A 24,129-nucleotide genomic window follows, 5' to 3' on the forward strand; every position below is an offset into this window, starting at 1 on the left:
GGGAATTCACTAAGCGTTGGCTTACAGTTGTTGAATAACTACTTTGCAGGTTGTTCATCAAACCGTGGAAAGACTTACACATGACTGTATCAGCATTGAAGCATTAATAAAGTTTTATAGACTTCCGCTAAAATAATCCTTTATATAATAATGATTTGTAATATTTTGTAAGACTTATATTTTAAATATAAAAAAATGAAAAATTTGCCTTTGAAAATTGGGACTTTTCAACTCTGATACCAACTTGTAACCAATCCAAAAACCAAAAGTGCTTACAAATCATAGTTTCCAAAAAGTCATAACATGAAGCGGAGTATCCCAAAATCATAATCTCATAAAAATTCAGGATGATGTGTACGATCAAGCATTCGCCTTGCCTCTGTTCTCAGAGGTACCTAAACCATAACAATAAAACTGTAAGCAATCGCTTAGTGAGTTCCCCCAAAGTACCACACACAACCAAACATATAACTTTATGCATATACGAGCCTTCTATTGGATTAGGTGTCTAAGTCCATAACTATAATTGGTATAAAATTGAATTGATGGTAGCACAATTCTTTTGTTCAAGTATGTCGTTACCATAATTTCGGTAATGACTAAGAAGATGATTGTTATTCCGACCCTAATGGTCATATCAAATCGAGTCCGACTAAGACGAGTATTTTACATGGTTCAGATAACCAAGATCGATGTAGCATTTGACTTTAGCCATAAGAACGAAATGAAAGATAATTGAAGCGATCAATAGAAGTATAACGGTCGTTGTTAAAGTAAGAAGCTTGTAGCTAGAAGTGCTGCATACTACAATGTGATTATATCACATTAGAACACGAAGGAAGGTATATTCCATTATGGAATTAGACTCTAAAAGACTTGAGTCTAAGTAGTGCATCATATGATGAGAGGTCATTAGAACATGACCCATCGGTCTGTTACGGTAATCGAAGTAAAGACCTTATCTTAAGTTAAGTATGTTTAATAAGAATCAGGAGTCTCCAATAAGGACCGCGTTTGTAACTCGAAGGTTACAATCGAAAGTCCAACATAGGATAAACAGTGGGTGCAAGATTGCGCACCGCCAGCCGTCAATGAGTCCTAGAGTTAGATACTCATTTGAAAGGACATAATAGTTACGATTACCACCTAGGATGGAAAGGAAACGTACGTAGTCATTACATAGGCCCTGTTTTGTTGATGATTCTGGGACGTAATCATCCTAAGGGGGAGATAATTGTAGCACCCACAGATTCGGGCTAGTCAATAATAAACGTTAAAAATGATTTTTTTTTATTATCTAGGATGAATAATCTTAACCAAAGTAATAGTTATGGTCAACAATTGTAACCTATTTGACGTAATAAATAATAATTATTTAAATACAATATGTTTCATGATTATTATAATATAATAAAATAGGAAAAATCAGTCGAATCGTCTGTAAATTGTAAAAATAAGTGCGCCAAAACATAAATATATTATTATATATTTAGAAAGTACATGTCTTCCCGATCCCGAAAATATAAATTTTGACGAAATCTGAATCCGTATGAATTAGATATGATTTTTATAAAATATAAAAGTCAGTCATGTACAATGAATGTGTGACGTAAAAAGCTACGAAGAGAATGGTTGACTTTTAGCTAATGCGAAGAAAAAGAAAATCGTAGTACTCCTTAAAATAGGAATTTTGAGAAAAAGAATGTCAAAAACGGAGTCCGTACGAGAGAGTTATGATTTTAGCAAAATCATTTAATTTTATAAATATATGGACAAAAATACAAATTCAAAATTAGCCGACACGAAAGTTGTAGATCTTGTCGATAGCTACGCGTGGATATAAAGAACGTAAAAAAATGGAGTTCATATGAACTAGTTATAATTTTTAATAGCACATTTACGTATTAAAATAAAGTGTAAATCATATATATATATATATATATATATATATATATATATATATATATATATATATATATATATATTAGAAAGGTATCGACGATGCGGTCATTATAAGACTAATATTGAGTACTTTCGACATTAGTTTAGTACAAATGTCATTAAATCTATTTAAAATAATATTATAAAGGGCTGTTTAGTTATTTAAGTAAATATAAATGGTGGTTTTTGAAAAATTCAATTACTATAAATAAGAGCCTCTAGGCTCTCATATTTCTTGCACCATTCTCTTGATTCAAAAGTCTTTCTCTTCTTATCCCCCGAGCATTTCGGTCCCCCGTGATTCCACTTCTCTTTCTGTAGTTTTAGTATAGTAAGGTGAGCGCTGAAGCGCTGCAAGAATCTTATAAAGATTCAGCGACGAAGTTTCTGCCCCTACAGTGCCCGACTCCTAGTTAAAACCCCATTGTAAGTAAGTTATGCTTACCCTATTTTAAATATAACTTATATTTAAAATTAGTATTGTTATTATGAACTTATAATAAATATTTGAGTTATTATTATGACTTATATAAGTGTCGTTATAATATATTTTTAACTACTCGTGGTATGAGGAATCTGGTTTAAAGGGCCACATAGGGTTGTTGGATTTCAGAAGTGTTATATGCCAAAATGATCCTGTCCTCCGGTGTTTTATGTCTGACCCCTGTCTGTACATAGTGGTTGGAAAATATTGTTTAAATGCTTATATAATAATAATAATGCTAAGACTAATAATTAGTCGCGGTAAATATTAGACTAAAATCTAGTGATAATAATATTAGGTTTCGTCGAAGGAAATTGTATTGTTAAGAAGCGAAGCGTTGTCCGAGTTTGGAATCATCACTTTAACAAGTGAGTGCATAGTCCATTTCATGAACATGATTTTAATACAAGTATTGATTAAAGTATTAAATTATATGTTTATTGTGAAATATTTGATATTGCCTGAAATACGTGTCAAAGAGCATACCTGATAATATATGATGATTTAGGATACAAAGTAAACCTAAATTAATTAAGGGGAATATTGGGTAGTATCTCCTTACGAGTACGAGTGAGATATACACAGATGGAATAACTTTAGAACTTGACATTGATCCGAGAGTATGGATTAGACAAGTAAATTGTCCCTAGTCCGAGAGTATGGAATGACATAATTATTGATCCGAGAGTATGGATCAGACATACCTGATCTGGGAGTATGGATCAGGTAAGGAGGTTAGTTTCAGATCCGGGAGTATGGATCAGGTAAAGAGGTTAGTTTCAGATTTGGGAGTATGGATAAGGTAAAGAGGTTAGCTTCAGATCCGGGAGTATGGATCAGGTAAAGAGGTTAGTTTTAGATCCAGTAGTATGGATTAAGTAAAGAGGTAAATTTTAGATCCGAGAGTATGGACCGTGTCGTTGAGAGGATCGACGGGGTGGGGTAAGAGTTGTTTATATATGGTAAAATTTTATACTTTGTGAGTTCTAAAATATATATATATGCTATAACAATGTGGGATTGAAATCCCTATGTACTCACCAGGTTTCCCAACCTGACCCACTCAGTTTATTTGTATCACAAGTGTCGATACGAAGCTACATTAAACTGAGAGATTAAAGGAGATGTAGATCACTAGTGTAAATGAATGTAAGGTCTGTTTATGCTTATGTTTCTGTATTGACAATGACATCCTAAAGTTTTACACTTATTCGGAAATGCTTTGATAATATATTTATCATGTTTTTCTGGGAACAAATTCCGCAATATTATTCTTTAAAAAGGATACTCTGATTTTTAAATAAGCATAAATAATTTTTTTTAAATGACCGTGAATTTGGGGATGTCACAGTTGGTATCAGAGCATTAGTTTAAGCGAACTAGGAATAAAGATTTATTTCTAGACTTAAACTTAGAATGCTAAGCGATGATCGTGAAGAGTGTGTCTAATATATTCTAGGTAGTACACCTGAATAGACACAAGCACTAGCTTATTTAGGAAAGATGCCTAACATGCTTTTGTTGGATTAGGTGTCTAAGCCCATAACTATTTTGGTATGTACTTGACCCGATTATGAGCATGGTCCTTCTGGGTTGCCTTCACCATAGCAACTGATAGGATGAATTAAGGAGAAAGAGGATTAGTTATGATTTATTAATATATTATGTTAATAATATATTAAAAGAGAAATCATATTGTTTAATTAATATTGATCAAGAATTAATTTAGAATTAATTTTGTGATCAAAAGAGATTAATTAAATCAAAGGGACTGATACTGTAATTATAAGATAGTTACAAAGTTGGGCTTAGGATTCATAAGGAAGCAATGAACGAATTCTATGTGGGAGCCCATATAGAAATCGTCCAAGGGGCCTTCTGGAAGGATCCTTTGGGCTGCTTAAGGACTAAGCAACTGGATTAGGGTTTTGACTGAAACCCTAATTGCTCAGCTATATAAGGAACCCTTGTGCATGCCAAAATCGGCCACTAGAAACCCTAGAAGGATTCCATAGTCGATTTTGAGCCTCTCCTCTCTCTCTTGTTCTTCCTTGTTGCTAGTGGTGTTTGTGACTCCATTAGAGGTGCAACATTTGAGGCACTAAGCTTTCAGAAGTCAATATCAAGAAGGATTGTGATTGTTATTGCTACATAACAATCAAGGTAATGTTTCTAACCCTAATCATATGTCAATTTCGAATTATATGCTAGTTCATAGGGTTTATTGCTTTGGTATTCAATGTTGTATGTTCAAATTAGAAAAACATAGATCAAAGCAATTAGGGTTGCATGAACACCATAGGAATGATGTTATGCTCATAACCCAACAGATTTTATGTGCTAAATGATTTTTGATGCTATCGTTCGATCGGATCTATGGTCTGTTGCCGACCGTGTCTGGAAACTTTATGTGTTCAGATTTCTAAACGTTTAATTACGGTATTAGAACTGACATATAACTTTTTTAGAGTGATAGGGAGATTTATACGTCCATCGTAAAATAAAACCTTTCCTATCTATATTCTCGTCACCAAACACTAAACGTCTGATTTGGTGTATAAATCGACATGGTGAGAAATCGAAGCGGATTAGGAAATGCTAATGGAAACCAACAGCCACGAGTGATTGAAGGTGTGCCAGAGGTAGCAACTGCACCTGAGCCAATCACAATGGAAGGAGTCCAAGCAATGATCCGTGCAATGATGGTCGAACAAAGGGAAGAGACGAGGCATATGTTACAAAACAACAGGGATGAACCTACTATGCCTGTTGAACAGCCTGAACGGAATGAGGTTCAGTCAGAAGAAGGAAACTATAGTAGAACCGTTGGCCAAGCTGAACTGCCAGTGGTTGGAAGAAATAACCAAGATGAAGGGATTGACAGGGATGGGTGTATGTATAAGAACTTTTTGGGTGCCAAGCCACCAAGTCTTTCTGGGAGCCCGAAGCCAGTAGAGATCATGGACTGGATCTCCGAAATTGAGATGGTTTTTGAAAATTGCAACTGCAGTAACAAGCAGAAAACTGTCTTTGCAGTCATACAACTAAAGACCAGAGTTTTAAGTTGGTGGAAGTTGTTGGCAAATATAATGCCACGAGCAGAAGCCATACGGATGTCTTGGGAAGCATTCATGGAGCAGTTGAAAATGCAATACTGCTCAGAGATAGATCTGATAGACCTAAACAACGAGTTTCAGAACTTGAAGAAAGGGAAGATGAGTGTTGATGAGTATGCCACCACATTCACTGAGAAGATGAAGCTATTCCCCTACTTGGTGCCTACTGAACTCTCCAAGATAGATAGGTTTGCTAACGGATTTCCAACAGACTTTGGCCTAACGGTTAAAATGACAACTACTTTGAAGATAGCCGTTAGAGCAGCCAGGAATGTTGAGACCCAGATAAGGGAAAAAAGTCTGGAGAGAGCTGAAGTTGGCGAGAAGAGGAAGTTTGAGGAAACTCCAAGATCCGACAAGAAAAATATGTTCCCAAAGTCTGACCTCAACAACAAGAGGTATGAGGATAACAATGAAGAAAAGCGGTGTGACAAGTGTAGAAGGAAACACATTGGGAGATGCTCTAAAGAGGTGACATGCTTCAAATGTGGGAAGACTTGGGGACTTATAATGGTCTAGAAACGTACTCAAGGTTGTGAGAATATTTTTTTGGTGGAACCAAGCTCAAAGATGCATTCTTCTTCAAAATACCACCAAAATACACAAGAACTCAAAGATTAGCAATGGAGGCTAGGGTTTCCTCTTGGAGGCTGAGGGAAAGTGAATGAGGCTGATAGTGGGCAACCTTAGTCATCACATTCCCTTAAATAGGGCTCAAACTTTGGATTAGGGTTTGTCATTAAACACCGTCCACGCCATGACGATATATGCCACGCCGTGGCGCTAGCTTAACGCCCATGAAAACTCTAGTCTTGGCCACACCGTGGGACTCCATCACCACGTCGTAGCCACCAAAGATCCAACAACCAAATTATTAAAATTACTTAAAAAGGAACATACCCGAAACTTTGTGTTACAGAACTCGAGTAGAAACTTTTATTTTCTAAAGAAGTTGCATTATGCAACAAGTAAGTCCATGTTAATCCTCGTATGTTCTCCAAAATATTAATATAATATCTCGACATTTGATGCTCTTTTTAAGGAACATAAAGATGGCTTTATCTAATATATAATTTCAAAAGAATTTTAGTGCATGGCATAAAATACACATGATTTACTTATGTCTTCTTGTTGCTTAGGTCTTAAAGGTTGTTATGTAGATAATAGTATTTTTTTAGGGATAATGATTTTTTAACAACTACACAATTTATAGCTTTATACTTAAAAAGTGTTTAAAAAAACAAATGAGATAATTATAAATCTTACCAACAATAGAATGTTATTTTTTTTTTACTGATATAAGAAATGTATTATTAATGATAAATTACTTGAAATATGAGTAATGTTATTTAAATAATAGATTTTTTTTTCAATCTATTAAATTTTATATTTCATTCTACAGTATGATCACTTTATCATCAATCTTGGTTCGAACAACATTGCTTACGTTTCAAACCATTTTACTTATTAATTTAAAATAACAATGATATAGTTACAGTTGCAGAAAAAACATCGAAATTTATATATAAATAATTGTTTCATGTCTATGGTTAATGATTATGTGTTTTTTATAGTCTATATTTTATTTTATTTTGTTAACCCTAAAATACACATGTTATAACCTAGTCTTTTATATACACTTATATACACTTAAATTAATGCTATACCACATAAAACCATAAAGATAATTATGCTCTCACTATATTTCTTGACAATAAAATGTTTATCGGTGTTTTCAACAAAATCATATTTTTGAGCATTTTCATTCAAATGAAAGATATCAATTTTGGATGTAATATTTTTTAGCAAAGGTTTTATCATGAAAGGAAAACCTATATTAAATTCTCATATCATCCTTACTCATCATGTTTTCTAAACTTTTAAGATATACATTTTAAATTAGAAAAATACTCAAAAGACTATTTTTATTTTTGTTGTATAGAAATCATAGGAATTCTTTTGTTTTATAGAAAACAATATCTAACTTTATCAACTCAATCACCTTTATTGTAACATTAATTACTAGGGCCGTAAACAAACCGAACGTTCAGCGAATCGTTCATAAATCGTTCGACGGAAAATTAGTTTATGTTTGTTTATTTAATAAATGAAAGAATAAGAACACAAGTTCTTCTTCGTTTAGTTAAATGAACGAACATGAACAATTGTCTTGTTCATTCATTTATGTTCGTGAACTTTCGTTAATGTTGTTCGATTACGTTCGTTTAGGTTTATGTATGTTCATATATATATATATATATATATATATATATATATATATATATATATATGCAATTGTTTTCTATTACATTACTATATTATATATTTGTTTATGTTCACATATGTCCACTTGTGTTTATTTTTGTTCGTTTATGTTTGTTTAGCATGTTCACGAACATGAACAATGTAATTTGCTAAAAGAACAAACATGAATAAAAAAACTTATTTGTTTATCAATTCGTGTTCATTTGTTTTTCTTTTTAAAAACCTATTTTATATATATATATATATATATATATATATATATATATATATATATATATTAAATCACATGGGAAGTTTCAACAGGAAACTTTCCATGTTTCTAATTTTAACATTATATTTTTACTTTTTCTTAATTTTGCCACTAAAGTTTCAACAAACTTTTCCTTTTTATAATTTTGCCCATTTATTTTTACTTCTTCATATTTTTGCCACTAAACATTCACTTTTACTTCTTTAAAACCATTTTTCTTTATTTTTTTATAATTTTACCACTTTATTTTTACTTTTTTATAATTTTGCCACTAAAGTTTCAACAAACGTTTCCTCTTTATAGTTTTGGTACTTTATTTTTACTAATTTTGCCACTAAAGTTTCAACAAACATTTCATCTTTATAATTTTGGCACTTTATTTTTACTTTTTTATATTTTTGCCACTAAACTTTCACTCGTGCAACGTACGGGTCTTTTCCTAGTTGTATATCAAATATGGTGGGTTAATTTTAGTTCTACAAAAAAGCTAAGTGATTCATGTAAAAGGAACTACATCTTATTAAACGTTTGTTTCTCATTTGTAAACAAAATCTGTTGTAGTCTAGTTGGTTAGGATACTTGGCTCTCACCCGAGAGACCCGGGTCCAAGTCCCGGCAACGGAAATAATTTTTATTATCCATTATTTTTTTTGATTTCCAATCTTAATTTTACTGCAGAATTTTAGCCAAAACCCTAATCTTTTCCAAGTCATTTTGACGATTCACTTCGCAATTTCAATCATCTTCTCCGACCTCTGCTTTCAGTTGTCTTGGTGATTGATCTGTTCTTCTCTCCTCCGACGCCAAACGGTAACTTTTTCTCTACCCTCTTCGGTTTAACGTACGTGCCTGTGCTTCATAATTGTATGATTTCTATTCACGATTGAGAAATTTCAAAAGGTACTTATGAAACACCTATAGCTATTATTTCTGTTGTGTGATTGGATGAGATTATTTTTGCTCTGAAATTAAATTCCATCATAATTTTGTCTGAGATATACGAAGAACATGACTCAGTTTATATGGATTTCTATCAAGGAATAACCGTGTCTGAAGCAGCAAAACACGAAAACCATTAGGTTTTGAAGTTCGAAAACTTCATTGAAGATAGATTGTTCTTTTGTTTGGAACAGATGGAGTATAAATGATAAATCTAAGAACAGTGACAATGTCATTGCTTAAAATATGTAAATTGTTCAGTGGCCATTCACCTATTTAGGACATGAACTTGATATTATTGAAGTATATGTGACATATACGATTCTTAGTTTGCATTTACTAATTTACTTTATCTAGTTAATTAGCATCATTGTTCTAACAAGTGATTAATGAGCCACACAGTTGAGTGTCTTTATAGTGCTTAATCACCTAAGAGGCTAAGAACAACTCATATAAATGGACATGATAGAATTATTTTCAGATTATGGAAACATATAGGAATTAAGATTCATATGCCATATTGTCTGATACAGTTATAATTTTAGGTAACTAGCTTCATAAATTTTAGGATACAAAATTACAAAGATAGAAAATTTGGAAGATTCTGTCATGTTTAAGGAGGGCGTTCATGCCAAACACTGTTCAGTTTTGTCATAGGCCTTATGGTAATATGATATATTTGTACTGTTGTACTAATATTGGTATTTAACAAGATTGGCTTCATTGATTATCATGTCAGAAACGATACTATTATCCCTCATAAGGCTAGTTTTTACTAGTGAGTCGAGATTATGGAGGATAATGACGAAACTGCCCTTGGTCTACAAAATGTTGACTCCAAACAAAATCAGGATCAAGATGAACTCTCTGCTGAAGATTTAGCCTGGGTGAACTCCTGTCTGATTGAAGATCCTGAAATATCAAAAACTAATATTGATTCTCTAAAAGAAGCTTTACTCAGTATTCTCGATCATCATTCTGAGATCTTCAGCCCTTATGAAAACGAACTGGAACTAGACAACTCAAATGACATAATTGACCCCGAGACTTCACCTTCTCCAACAGAGGAAGTAACAGATGCCAACGGGGATTCTGGGGATGAAAGTTCTGATGTTTTATCCCCATTAAATCATCCTTTTCTTCCGAATTTTAATGATGAGATGATGAAGATTGAGTATTCCGATTCTGATTCCGGTTCCGATTCCGATTTGGGTTTCCGGGTGTCAGAATTAGTGATGGAACCGGAATCGGAGGATATTTTTAAGGTTTGGGAATTGGATATTCCGGTTGAAGAAGATGAACTTGTTAAAGAGTTGAAGGAGGCTCTTTCTGAGAACGATGCTACTACTAGAGTGCCGAGAATGAAAAGTTTTAAAATAGAGTCACTTGATAGTCTTGTTGAGAGCATTGCAGATCTTTCTTTGAAGTAAAATGTGTTGTTTGTTTATTAGTTTTAGAACAAATGTTAGCTACTTAAAGTATCATATTTATGCAAATATTTGTGTTTCTTATTCTTTGTCACTTCTGTTTTATCTATTTTATATTAAATGGTTAATGATGGTATAACTTCAAGGCAAAAGCTGATCATGAGTTTATAATTTGGTTTTTTCTTTAATTTATAATAATCAATTCGAAGACATATGTCCAGGATGTTTGAGCATTGATGTATGTCTTCTCGTGATTTTTTTTGGAAGCGCAAAAATCTGTTAAACTAGCAAGATGTTAGAAAAAAGAGTTATTGCAATACAATACAGAGATGGTCATAATAAGGTTATAGCCAAATAACTCAATCATGTTTAAGCTTGGAGCTTCTATCAGTAATACAAAAGAACGATTATGCAACGATCTTATGAAAAGGATATGCTTTTCTATGTTTAATCGCTCCAAAAACCATATTGTTACGAAAAAGCTAAAGCAAACAAGTAGTTGTTCAAGATAATCACACCCAAACTTCTTATTTGCGTGGAAGTGACTTTCACTTGATCTGCCCAAGCATTTCAATACGAAATGGAAGAGTCACTTGTGCAAAAAATGATCATCCGTCTCATGTTCGACAAGTAAATCAACCTCGATCCCTCTTTTATCCAAGTTATTTCTAATCGACACCTTGCTTAAAGATAATTTCTAAGCCATTAAACAAGTAATTTCCACATCTCATATATACAACACAAGTAGGGTGACAAAAAACTGACACATACACACTAACCTGATACGAAATAAACGAGGTTGGGTAAGATATTTCAACTCGTTTGTTTACGGGTTGACAGCGTATGACTCGGAAATTATACGAGTAAGGTTGATGTTAAGAATTTCAACTCGAAAATGATATGTTTATTTATATGCAAGTCTTTTTTTTTTTTGAATTTTTTAGGTAATGTAGAAAGAACCAAAACCAATATCATAAGTAAAAGAAAAACTTTGGTTTAAGTCATTTGTAGTGTGGGAACGACTTTCATTTTCAGTTTTTCGTTATTTCCCAAACTACATAGTCCTCTCGACCACTTTTAGCTTTTGCCTCCCCAACTCCTACTCTTTTAATTTTGCCCTCTAAACTTATTGTTATTAGTTATTCCACCTCCCAACTACTAATTTTTCCAGTTTTTTATTTTTTCCTTTCTGATTGCGTAATTCTTACTCTTTCAACATGTTTTGTGTTTCAACCTCATATGATGCAACATATTTCAAGGTCTAACCCTAACACCGAAAATAAATAGATTGACACGATACAACATAATTATTAAACGGATCGGGTTAGATGTAACATGATGAGATGTTAACGTAGGAATTTTGAAAAATAATGATTTATTGGATGACTTAAATGCCCTTGACCATGTATTAGGTAAAACGGCGACGTATCCGTGATCTGGTCTGCGCCTCCGGTCGTATAAACTCACAGTGGAGACGCAAATCGTGTGTGTGTGTGTTTGTGTGAGAGAATCAGTGATGAGCGGAGCAGCGTCGTATCTGGCGAGGAGGGCAGCGCAGAGGGAGAAAGTCAGAATCCTCTACAGACGTGCCCTCAAAGACACTCTCAATTGGGCCGTTCACCGCCATCTCTTTTACCCCGATGTATTTTCCCTTCAATCTCTTAGGGTTTTCAACTCTTAGATTCGTTTCGATTTTCATCATGTATGTCTTTGATTTGGTTTAATCATTCAGATTATGAATTTTTTCAGGCCGATGCACTTCGTGAGAGATTCGATGCGAACAAGAACGTGGTTCGTTTCTCCTGCCTCTTGTTATACTTTAAATTTCCCCTTTTTTGTTTGAATTTGAGTTATCGAATTAGCCAACGATGTTTCTTTGCTCTCTTTCTCATAAAACCCTAATATGCCAAAAAAGAGCAAAAATGTTTGCTAGAGCTAGCAAGTCTTTTGCATTTACATCCAAGATGTTTACAAAACCGCTCATTCTTGGAAAATGCTTTCCTTTATTTTGGTATTAGAGCAAGAATGAATGCTAGTTTGCAACTGTATTAAATCACTCTTGGAATAGGTCGTTGAAAGTGTATCTCATTAGTTCTTTACCTGTATGGATGTTGTATTGTGCTGAAATATTCCATTTGTGGCTATAATGATTAACACCAGGGACATGATTTTTGTGTGATCTAGAGTTGTATATTGAACAAAGCATTAGTTCCTTGCTTCACAAATTTCCTCTTGAAGGCAATCTAAAATAATGGATTCTCTTAGTTGTATGTTCAAATATCCATTGCATTTGCAGTTCAAAATTTCCCTATGTTTATGGTTAAAATGTTCCTGCTTGAGTTGTGGCTACAAATGTTCAAATTAGAATTGTGGTAATCATCTGATATGCACTGTGTGTGTGTGTGTTTGCAGGAAGATATTGAAACAATTGATAGAATGATTGCTGATGGTGAGGCACAGTACAATAAGTGGCGACACCCTGATCCTTACATTGGTAAGCCACAGTAAAATCTAAGTTTTTTATTTTATTTTAACTGGATTAAAACCAAATTTATATATATGTATATGCAAATGTCACTTCTTTTCTCATTTTTCTTTTTGTCCCACTCCCAATTTTTTACAGTTCCATGGGCTCCTGGTGGCAGCAAGTTTACTCGCAACCCTACACCACCTTCTGGGGTAATAATATAATCTTCTGCTTCTTTTATGATTTTACATGTAATTTTGTATGTGTCTTTATGCTTATGTTGTTCATTTTTGTGGTTATTGTAGATTGAGATTGTGTATGATTATGGTCGAGAGGATCACATTTGAATCTAATATGGCTCCATGGCAATAAATCAAGGTTAATTCCCATTACCCAGTTCATCATTTTATTAATTATGATTGTTATAATAATAGTCGAGTGGCTTATTATTATTATAGTTGTTTTGGTTAATATTGTATTTTGTTGTTGGCAGGTGGTTTGAGTAGCAAGTGTTTTGTGTGACTTTTTGTCATCAAAGACAGACATAAGACATTGGTATGAATTGTTTTAATGAATGTGTTTTGATTGGGGCATGAATGTTGATGAAAACTTTCTCCTTTCATTTCATGGCTCTTTGCAGTATTTCTTTTTTCTTTTGGGGGAACTTTTATGCACGACTTTTATACTTGTCTGTTATCATTATTATGAATAAGTTGCTGATACTGATTTTTTAAAATACCAACTTTATTTCTTTTCCATGTAAATGCCCCTCGATCTTCATTAATTATATAAATAGAAAATATGCAACGAAATAGATTGAGTGCATATCTTCTGTGCAATATGGAACACTATTCTTCCTACTTTGCATGGAAACATGCTTTGCAAATTCCCATCAACAATAAGGTACCAATTCACAGGTGATGTTTTTAGTTCTTATACCAATTATATGCAATGAAGTGGATTTTTTTTTCTTCATAAATTGGTAAATTTTCTTATGAAGTTGGAATGTAGGTTTTTCTATTGGATTTCTTTGTTTGTTGTTTTCGGAGTTTTGTATCGGCAATTTGTATTAATTTAGAGAAAAATGATCAAAATTGATATGATTATGGAAAGAATAAACATATAATCCATATTTGAGTATGTAATTAAAAACAAAATACACCAAATACATCTAGCAGTTTTGTCTTTTCTTTCCTGTGAATTGGTACACCTTACTGGCAAAGTAGGAAGAACTGTTTCATATCGTACAGAAGATAAGCCCTCAAACTATTATTCTTACATTTTGAATTAAAAAGACAGAACTCAAACTATTATCAATTGAAATCAGGTTTAAGAAGCAACATGAATATTGATTTTTTGTTGGTATACAAATACAAGATTTATGATATAATCCTCGTTTCATTTGCTTATAAAGTTTAAAAAACGATTAGGATTAATGTTACAAGTAACATAGTAGCTTAACATATGATCCATACGCAGTTTCAACACAAACTCCCCTCCCTTTGTCTTCTTGTCTTCCCCAATTATGAGGCATTGTTGGCCTCCATTCCAAGTTTCCTCTCTTGTCCCATTATTCCATAGATCTTGTTACAAAACCATAAAAAAAAATCAGTAGATGGTTGGTTAGCTTTATTTCACCAATTTGTAAATCATGCATCTAAATAACCACATACTGATTGTTAATTTTCATGCTCAAGTTTGTCAGTTAAATTTTTAAAGCAAAAATACAAATTTTATCATACAAGTAAGTGATTATTAGATAGGATAGGAGGCAACATATTCCATCTTATCTACATGACAATCAGAAGAATCCGGCAAGAGGCCTAAAGGAAAGCTCACTAGTGACTACTTCAAAAGAAAGAATATGCCCATGCATGTAATGATGAGTTGTAGGGTACAATCCGACAATACATATCCCAAGAGCTAAGGACAAAGACCCCTCTCAATTCTCATCACCAATAAGCATGAGTACTCATGTAGGTCATGATGCATTTGGTTGTGGTGAGAATCTGGTAATTTCCCGCCCCATGTTGGGCGTGGGACCCTTTTATCATTAGGAAATAAAGATGATTAGAAAAGCAAATCTAGGTTGGCCTATTTATTTAATTTTGAATTTGATGTTTGGAGGCATGAAAGGTCCGGATGCAAGATGGAAGTTGCAAGTTGAGTCCATTTGTTGTGTAGTGTAGCAAACAGCCAAACACACACTCATTTCCCGGTTGCCACATCTGCTTTTAACAAACAAGAATGGTGAGCATCATGAGTCACCAAACCCCGAAACAAAATACTATTCTATAAGCCAAAATTTTAACTTTGGCCCACCACACCACACCAAAAGAGAATACTCTCATCATGTTAGGACCACATATTTTGTGGCTCATCTCACATTATGCCTTATGCTAAATCCCTTTTCCTTTTCTGTATATTCCAAGATCCCCTGTCAACTAGATGCATCTTCTAACGCGTATCCTAAATTTTATTTTTTAAACACACACATGATACGAATATCCATATAATCCTCTACTCAACACCTCATTTTACTGTTTCTTGACTCTTTCCCATCCATTTCTGGCATTGCAAACCATCGCTTCTTCATCATTTCTTCTTTGTTTCCTCCATTATTATTATTATTATTTAAAATGAAATATAACAGTGGTATACCAAGCTCATATGATGTAGGAGTGGTAAGTATTATACCAGATGACCTTAAATAAACACCGTTAAATCTATGCGCTTTGGTTTTAGGGTTGTTTTTTTTTTACTTAATAGACCAAGTACTTAATATGGATGTTTCTTTTTACTTAATCCAGATTTAATCACCTACCGAGTCACTTTGTTGGAATGTAAAAGGCAAAATTGTCATTTAGTCTTGTATGATACAAACTTAATTAATTGGGGAAAAAGAAACAACCCTTGGTCTTTTTTGTTGTTAAAGGTAGTACTAAAGTTTGACCCTTAACACGCTAATTAAGTCGGCAATTGGGGTATAGATAATGATATATATATATGTGTGTGTGGGGTATGGGTATAGGTTCACAAGCAGCCACCAAAAGAGATCACAAGGTTTTCCAACAATAATTAACTTTAGCCAAAGGGATGGTTACACGACATACAAGTAATAAAAACCACTTGTGCAAGTAAATATAGGAAATGGGAATCAATGGTCACTTTCCACGAATCTTCTTTCCTCACATGGTTGGTACCAATTGCATAATTAAGATAAGAGGTCAAAACAGACGCAACATATTCAAATCTTTCAACAATATATCATCATATGCTTTATGCTTGCTAATCATAAAAGACAAGAAAACATACCTTCCATCAAACATAAAAAGCCTGACCATGTGTATGTATGTATATAATATGCCTCTGCAAGGAAGAATTCATAAGAATCCGTTTATTAAAAAAATAAACAACAGAAGCAAAGAAGAACTTGTTGTATTATTACCATAGAGAATAATAATAGACTACAAGGTGAAGAAAGAGAAGGGGAATTAACAAATCGGGCTACATAAAAAACCCCCCAACTCTTTATCTTCACAAATTTATCAGAAAGGTCACCAGCTCTCTTTTTAAATCTTGTTAACGGATAAAAAGAGAGCAGACCCAAATTAAAGATAACTCTCTACTTTAATTAACTAAAAACAAGAAAAACAAATAAAGTTTGCAGAAACAGAAACAGAAACAGAACGACCTCACTGACAAACACCACCCATCACGATCACGCACCCACATATGACCACTGATCATCATCCTCACCGGAAACCACCTCACCTCCGGTGGTGAAATCCTCATCAGAACAGTAATAGTATCCCTTATTGCCACTTGCAGCAGTTAAACAGCAAGAAGATCCGACACTTAGATAAGGCATGTTGTGGAAAGATTGAGCAATGCCACCAGCAATCATATCACCTTCTTCATGAACATACTCTTCGATTCTGTGTTTAAGGGTTTCAAACATCATCTCTGGTTCATGATGCATTGAACGAAGAACATCACTGCAAGAGGTCCCTGGGACAGCTCTAGTAACAGCAAACCCGAAAGGACCATCACTTTGAGATACACGAATCACACTAGGGCCACCGAATAGATTGTGGACACCCCCCATAGCCTCCTGGTATGCCCCTCCTAAGAACATACCCAGATAGTACTTCATTCCATTCTCTCCTTCTAATTCATGGAGGGGTAAGCTGGATTCACCTCCGATGAATTTATCAATCTTTCCATCACTGTCGCAAGTTAGATCTGATAGAATCCCCTTTTTTGATGGGCAATCGGAAAGTCGGTGGATTGGAAGGATAGGGAAGAGTTGTCCGATGCCCCAGAAATCAGGAATTGAAGTGAAGACAGAAAGATTGACATGATAAGTGCTTACAGGATTGGATACTCCAATTGCCTTCGCAACCAAATCACAGAACCCATCAATAGCAGCTAACTGTTCGATGTCCATTAATCCATCTTTGAATTTCTCGACGCATGTCTGCTTTAGTTGATCGGTGTAAGCCAAACAAGCATCGTACTCGCCTCTCACAGCAGACTGGGACAGATTATTGTAGTCGGAATGAGCGTCCCCAGGGAGCTGCTCGATGAAATGCTGGACGTCGTGAGAGGACATGGTTGGAACTGTATAGTTGCTAGACGAAACTGCCTCGAATATCAGAATTGAATGGTGGGAGACGATGGCACGGCCGCTTTCGCTGCAAATCACAGGATGCTTCACGGAATTCCGGTCACAAACGAATTTTACTGCCTGAACAACCGCCATTGCGTATTCTTCTAAAGTATAAGCAACGGAGACATCAGAATTAGTGGATTTTGAACCATCGTAGTCGATCCCAAGCCCACCACCTATGTCGATAACTTTCATGGAAGCACCAAGGCGGACTAATTCGCTGTAAATCTGGGCGGCTTCACCTACGCCATCAGCAAGCAAGGATGTCGTTGGGATCTGAGAACCGATGTGGAAATGGAGCAATTGGAAGCAATCCAACATGCCACATTGTTCAAGCTTTTTCACAACACGGAGAATTTGCGTCGTAGTGAGACCAAATTTACCCTTTTCGCCGGAAGTCGATCCAAAATGGCCGGAATGTTTAGTCCGCAGCTTAGCACGGACCCCGACGACGGGACGAACGCCTAGCTTTATGCTTATATCAATTACAGAATCCAGCTCTTCCTCTTGTTCGAGAACAATCACGGTGTTTAATGAAAGCTTTCGAGCTATCAAAGCTAGCGAGATATATTCCGCGTCTTTAAAACCATTGCAAATCAGGAGGGATTCGGAGCTACCTTTGCAGAGGCAGCTCATGGCCATAAGAAGCTCAGGTTTGGATCCAGCTTCCAACCCGAACCTGAACGACGATCCAAATTTGACAATGTCCTCGACGACGAATCGGTCCTGGTTGCATTTCACGGGATAAACACCTTGGTAATGAGAGCTGTACCCTTGTGATTTAACGGCGTAATTGAACGCCGATTGAAGACATTCAAGGCGGTCCTTCAGGACATCTGGAAACCGGATGATGAGAGGGAGCGGGAGGTCTAGGCCTCCTATGGATTTGGAGTCGGAGGCCTTCTTCACGACCTTGAGGAGATCTATCTCCTGGTGGTCCATGGTTCGGGAACCGTGTGGACGGACGGTGACGTTACCGGATGTGTTGACGGAGAAGTAAGGGGCTCCCCAGGCGTCAACCTTGTAGAGAGCATTAGAGTGGGATGACGTCCAAGGAGTGACGGATGATACAGATACATCATCCAGAACGGTGTTTGTCGATGGAGGTACGCCGGAGAATGGCTCCGGCGCGGGAAGAGAGCTATCCCAGGCGGTATAGCCGGAAGGAGGAGAAAGAGCGGCCATGGCGGCGTCAACACAAAACGCAAGGGCCGGCATCTCTTCCCCGATCTGCTTGTAAGGGGGTTAAAATGAAAGAATCAAAGAATTGTAAGGGTCGAATTTGGCAAGGTTTGTAAAGGTAGGGGGCTTTACAACCCGCCGAGGCCGGAGCCCCGGCTACCCCCTCAAAAGAAGCAGAAGGAGATCTGAATCAAAGGAGAAACAAACCCTACGCTCCTGATCAACACCGATATCCCCACAATTACCGCTCAGAAGAAGAAATCAACAAATTGAAAGAGAATTTCGAGGTTCAAAAAGAGAGGCGGAAGCAAATCTAATGGATATGCACCGATTCCACCATGCAGATTTTGAAACAGGTAATGAGAACGGAAACCTAACGGCGGCGAGATCAGAGAGAGAAATAGAAATGAGAGAAGTGGGCGAGAATTGCATGTGAGTTGATGGCCGTTTATATAGGGGGCCGTTTATATAGGTTGGCCAGAACTCCACCTTTTATTTATTTTCTTTTTTCATTACTTTTTAATTCCGGAAGTTGGAAGAATTCAAGTAAACGGTAAATAAAAAACACCTCGTATTTATTGGTTAGACGATAATGCCCTTTAAGTATGCTATCCCCCTCCCTCCCTCCCTCCCTCCCTCCCTTCACACACCTTCCTTTAATTTCCTTTCTTACACAATAATAATAATAATAATAATAATAATAATAATAATAATAATAAGTTTAACCTCATTAATTTGTTAAACTGTTAAACCAATAAATGTGTTTAACATAACTTGTGCGTTACATATATTGTCTTCATTACAATATATTTAGGTAACATACATCATATTCATCATGATTTTACTTGATGAATGAAATAGTGGATAAATGAATTAGTTGTTAGTCTTGATGGATGAATTCATATTTATGTATTAATATAGTTGTAAAGAAAAAACAATAAAGGTCTCCTGTATGAGATGTAATTTTGTTTCGCATGACCATATGGTTCATTAATATTGATTGATTTATAATAACTTCGAATGGATCCAAGGGTCTAAAACTTTGTTTAAACATTTAATTTCATACTATTTAACATCATTAAGAAGACCAATTTATGAATTGATGATCTAGTGATCATCTGAATTAACATAAACCTACAATATATCAAAAAAAATGACCATTCGAATGAATTTTCTTTGATGATTTGAACACGAGACACTTGAATGTATCTTCAAAGACAGCTAGCTAGTTTCATTCAAGAATGATGATTTGTACCAAAAGAACAGGAGACACTTGAATGTATATCATCAATTTCGAATTAGATGTATCATAGGGCAATCCAACATTAAAGAACACTAAAAACTTAACTGAAGCTTCACAACTTCATGGATAACAATTTGCATGGGTTTTTCTCAATGGTTTATATGTGAACCGTTATAATCCATTCCCAAAACACAATGAATCCATAATTCAACAACAATTTCATGATATGTGGATCCAAAGGATGATCCACAAATATTTGAAGTTAAAAACTCAAATCAAAACATCAAATGAAAAAGGATACCACCTCACTTTATTAGTTAGATTAACCCTTACTTCCATTGAACTTGAAATGAATCACAATTCTCTCATCATAAATCAAGAAGATAAAAGATAGAAATTGAAATTGAAAATCAGGTGGTTGCATAAAAAAACCAGAATCTATTATATTATGAATTGATTTTTTTACTGTTGAAAACATCATAATCTATTTTTCTTCCCAACGCGATGCTTATTCCAGAAGAATCACACATTCCTTTTGTTTTGCATCTATTTCCTTTCGTTTTTTGCTTAGCCGTTAATCTGTTATATATGATATATCAATTATTTTATACTAATATAATAAGGTATATAAAAATGAGGCCCTTGAATAAATATTAACATCTTATAACAAAAAAATTGGATTAAACTGAATTGTTAATAAATTGACAAAAAATGAATAAATTCACTTGAAATATGTGAATAAAAATGATACTAGTACTTTTAATAAAATTACGATTTTTTTTCTTATAGATCGATATAGTCTATGAACTAGGAAACCGAAAATGTCAATATCACGATAAGAAACCAAATTTGTTGGACTTTGAATCTCAATTATTGACTTAGAGGTTGAGCAACATAGGTTTGCTTTTCTTGGACACTCCACATGCAAAATGGAATTTTAAGTCTTACTTCATTTGACCAATTCCTTCTTTCACTTCGACAACTCATAGACTATTCTTTAAAAAGTTGATCTAAGATATAATAAAGAATATTAAAAAGTGTTTGAGATTATGTTTTAAAAGATATAAAAAAGTACTAAGAGGGTATTTGGCAGGTAAAGTTAACTAATAAAAAATAATATTTGATAAAAAATAGTTAATAAGTTAATTGAGAAATAAAAGATATTATAAAATATCATATAGGTTCGAAGTTTAGTAAGCTTGATCATTTTTTGGTTTCGTACATGATTCTCGAGGGCTTTCCTAATCTTACTGGTATGGTTTTAGAAAAGAAACTTCCGGATTATCGACCTATTTTTTTGTTGGAGCACACTGCGGATTTTGGGCCTTCTCCTTTTCGGTTATTTCATTCTTGGTTCGAGCTGGGATGGTTTTGACCAAATTGTGCGAGATTCTTGGTCTCAGTAATTTGTGGCGTTGGACAATCTGTGGGTTATATTTAAGAAAAAGTTACGGTTTTTTAAATCTAATCTACGAGTTTGGAATTCTACTACTAGAAGTCGGTTAGAAGCGATGAGGCAGGATATTCAGTCTGATATTCTTGATGTGTGTCTTATGGATGATGATGGAGATTCGGTGGTTAGAGAGCATCGACTTAATTTGGTTAAGGATATGTCAGAGTTGCATCATCTTTCTAGGGTGGAGTTAGCTAAAAAGGCTAAGGTCCAATGGAGCATTGGGGGAGATGAAAATTCTAGTTTCTTTCATGGAGTTTTGAAGTGTAAGAGATGTTAGTCGGTGATTCGAGGTATCATAGTTAATGGTGTGCGAGTTGATGAACCAGCTACGGTGAAAGAGGAGTTTCGTTTATTCTATCGTTCCTTATTCTTCAAGCAACTTGGCAGGAGGTCTGTGACTGATCCGAACCTTTTTCGTTTCCTTTCTGATTCCCAGCTTTAGTTTTTATAGGCTCATTTCTCTTATGATGAGATTAAGACATCGGCGTGGGGTTGTGGTTCGATAAAAGCTCTTGTTTTGATGATTTTTCTTTCGAGTTCCTTAAGCGTTACCAAGATCTTATTGCTAACAATGTGGTTGCTTTTGTTTTGTTTTTCCAAGGGAAGTCTTCTGTCCCGAAGGGCTACAATGCTTCTTTTTTCACGGTTATTCCCAAGATTTGTGACCCCAAATCAGTTTCTGATTATAGAGATATTAGTTTAATTGGTTTCCAATACAAAAGTATTGGTAAACTTTTGGCTATTAGGTTATCGGAGGTTATTGGTAGTCTTGTTAGTTTGGAGCAGTCTGCTTTTATTAAAGGCAAACGGATTTTTGATGGCCATTTCCTTATGAATTAGGAAGTAGCTTGTAGTAAGGCTTATAAAAATCCCCTAATGATCTTTAAGGTGGATTTTTAGAATGCCTATGATTCTCTTTCTTGGGAGTACCTCTTGGAGATCAAACTCTAATTGCGGGGTTGTGAACCCTATTTAAGGACCTTAACCCTTTGAGGCGCTTCTTATGTTCAACCTCCACTCCCATAGCTGTAACGCCCGCAGATTCGGACTAGTCAATTAAGATATATTTAGCGTTAAAAATGACTTTTTGATAGAAGATTATTTAGGATAAATAACCTTAACAAAAGTTATAGTGTATGTGAAAAGGGTTCCGTACATATAAAGAACACTAAAATCTGACTTCGTATGAATAAGTTATGCTTCTTCGAAGTTTCACGATTAAACCAGCACGACTCTGCGTATCGTAAAAAGTGAATTTTCGATAAATTACTTTTTAGCCTAAGTGATCTAAACGAAAGTCGTAGTAGTAGTAGTTAAACCGAGAGCGTGCATATAAAGAATGTCCAAATTTGACTTCATAAGAGGAAGTTATGATTTTTCGAAGTTTCAGCGCAGCAGTATACAACTAAGAAACCGAAGTAGAGATCGGTTAATTATTAGGAAAAACAATCTAAACGAGAGTTGAAGATCTCGTCCACATGGTTTCATCGATATAAAGACAGTCGAAAACGGATATCATATGAGAAAGTTATGAATTTTTAATAGACTTTAACAGTATAAGCCTGTTAAAAATATAACTTTAAAAATAAAATCAAAATTAGCCGACAAAGTCTAAATGAAAATTATAGATCTCCTTGATAGCTTTCCAAGGATATAAAAAACGTCGAAAATGGAGCTCGTATGAATAAGTTAAGACATTTAGAAAATTTTGAAATTCGTGCGCGCACGAAGTGCTCATCGCGCCATGATGACGTGGCACTATCCAGGGGCGACCCGTGGTAGTGTTAGACGCCCCTCTCTCTTCCTAGACAAGGCGACGCGACCCATGGAAATGGCGACATGTGGCACCATGAAATGATGGCACGTGGCGGCTTCTAGAAGAAGGAGGTGTGGACGGATCAACATGCGACACGTGACACGAGCTGGGAGGAGCCAGCAGGACAAGAGTACGCAGCGTGCCTCTTGTCTGTGCACGGCGCGCCTTCCAAATGACTATATATAGCTTCCGAATTTCCTTCTTACTTCCTCACCAATTCACCAAAACTCTCTTAGTCGATTTCCCTTCTCAAGATCCGACTTTTTCGGGTTTTTGAGTACTCTAGCGGGACTCTGGCATAATTAGGAGTCCGACAGGAAAGAGTACCCGGGCTGGAGTCCTGTCCGTGTGTATTTTCCTGGTTCTTGCTTAAAAGCTCTGCAAGTTAAGCTACACTCTATCGCTTTCAGTGTAACTTATATTTATTGTCATAAGTCGTTATTATGAACCTATAAATAAAAATTATCAGTAATTCCAAGTCGTTTACTGATTGATCTACTTACGGTAGAGGTGTCTGTTGTTGGATTTCAGGAAAGCTATTATGCCGAAATGATATTGTCTCCCAACTATCCTGCCTGGTTGATCCTTACTTGATAGATCTTGATGTAGACATTAGGATTAGTGAGGATCTAGGCTATTATTAGTCTCCAGGATCATTAGACTAAAACTATGTATTAATTATACTTAGGTCACGTCAAGGAATATCTAACGTGTTAGGCGAAACTCTGCCCAGATCATCAGTCGCCCACCTAAGTCAGGTGAGTGCATAGTCCCTTTCATGAACATGATTTAATACAAGTATTACTTAAAATATTAAATATCTGCTAGAAGTTGTATGTGAATTATGTGCTTATTGCTTCGATTATATGTT

General features: G+C 35.1%; 3 protein-coding genes and 1 non-coding gene across 4 annotated transcripts; 3 read left to right on the top strand and 1 right to left on the bottom strand.

The window, feature by feature from the left end:
* The first annotated feature begins 8,607 nt into the window (after window positions 1–8,607).
* On the top strand, window positions 8,608–8,680 carry TRNAE-CUC (transfer RNA glutamic acid (anticodon CUC)). Its single transcript has one exon. It is a non-coding gene; the product is annotated as a tRNA-Glu (tRNA).
* On the top strand, window positions 8,615–10,506 carry LOC145166200 (uncharacterized). Its single transcript, XM_079085139.1, has 2 exons — window positions 8,615–8,866; window positions 9,735–10,506. The coding sequence occupies exon 2, from the start codon at window positions 9,787–9,789 to the stop codon at window positions 10,423–10,425; it is 639 nt and encodes a 212-aa protein (XP_078941265.1). The 5' UTR covers window positions 8,615–8,866; window positions 9,735–9,786; the 3' UTR covers window positions 10,426–10,506.
* Window positions 10,507–11,886: 1,380 nt separating this feature from the next.
* CIB22 (LYR family of Fe/S cluster biogenesis protein) lies at window positions 11,887–13,625 on the top strand. Its single transcript, XM_079085141.1, has 6 exons — window positions 11,887–12,064; window positions 12,172–12,213; window positions 12,835–12,916; window positions 13,046–13,101; window positions 13,195–13,267; window positions 13,383–13,625. Exons 1-5 carry the CDS (start codon window positions 11,939–11,941, stop codon window positions 13,234–13,236), a joined length of 348 nt encoding a protein of 115 aa, XP_078941267.1. The 5' UTR covers window positions 11,887–11,938; the 3' UTR covers window positions 13,237–13,267; window positions 13,383–13,625.
* Window positions 13,626–14,217: 592 nt separating this feature from the next.
* ADC2 (arginine decarboxylase 2) lies at window positions 14,218–19,180 on the bottom strand. Its single transcript, XM_079085140.1, has 3 exons — window positions 16,584–19,180; window positions 16,205–16,258; window positions 14,218–14,472 (listed from the first exon to the last, which is right to left on the bottom strand). Exon 1 carries the CDS (start codon window positions 18,777–18,779, stop codon window positions 16,611–16,613), a length of 2,169 nt encoding a protein of 722 aa, XP_078941266.1. The 5' UTR covers window positions 18,780–19,180; the 3' UTR covers window positions 14,218–14,472; window positions 16,205–16,258; window positions 16,584–16,610.
* Between the last annotated feature and the right edge of the window lie 4,949 nt (window positions 19,181–24,129).

This window comes from Lactuca virosa, chromosome 3 (assembly GCF_052849685.1).
Source record: "Lactuca virosa cultivar CGN04683 chromosome 3, Lactuca_virosa_CGN04683_v6, whole genome shotgun sequence".
In the NCBI taxonomy this organism is placed as follows: Eukaryota; Viridiplantae; Streptophyta; class Magnoliopsida; order Asterales; family Asteraceae; genus Lactuca; species Lactuca virosa.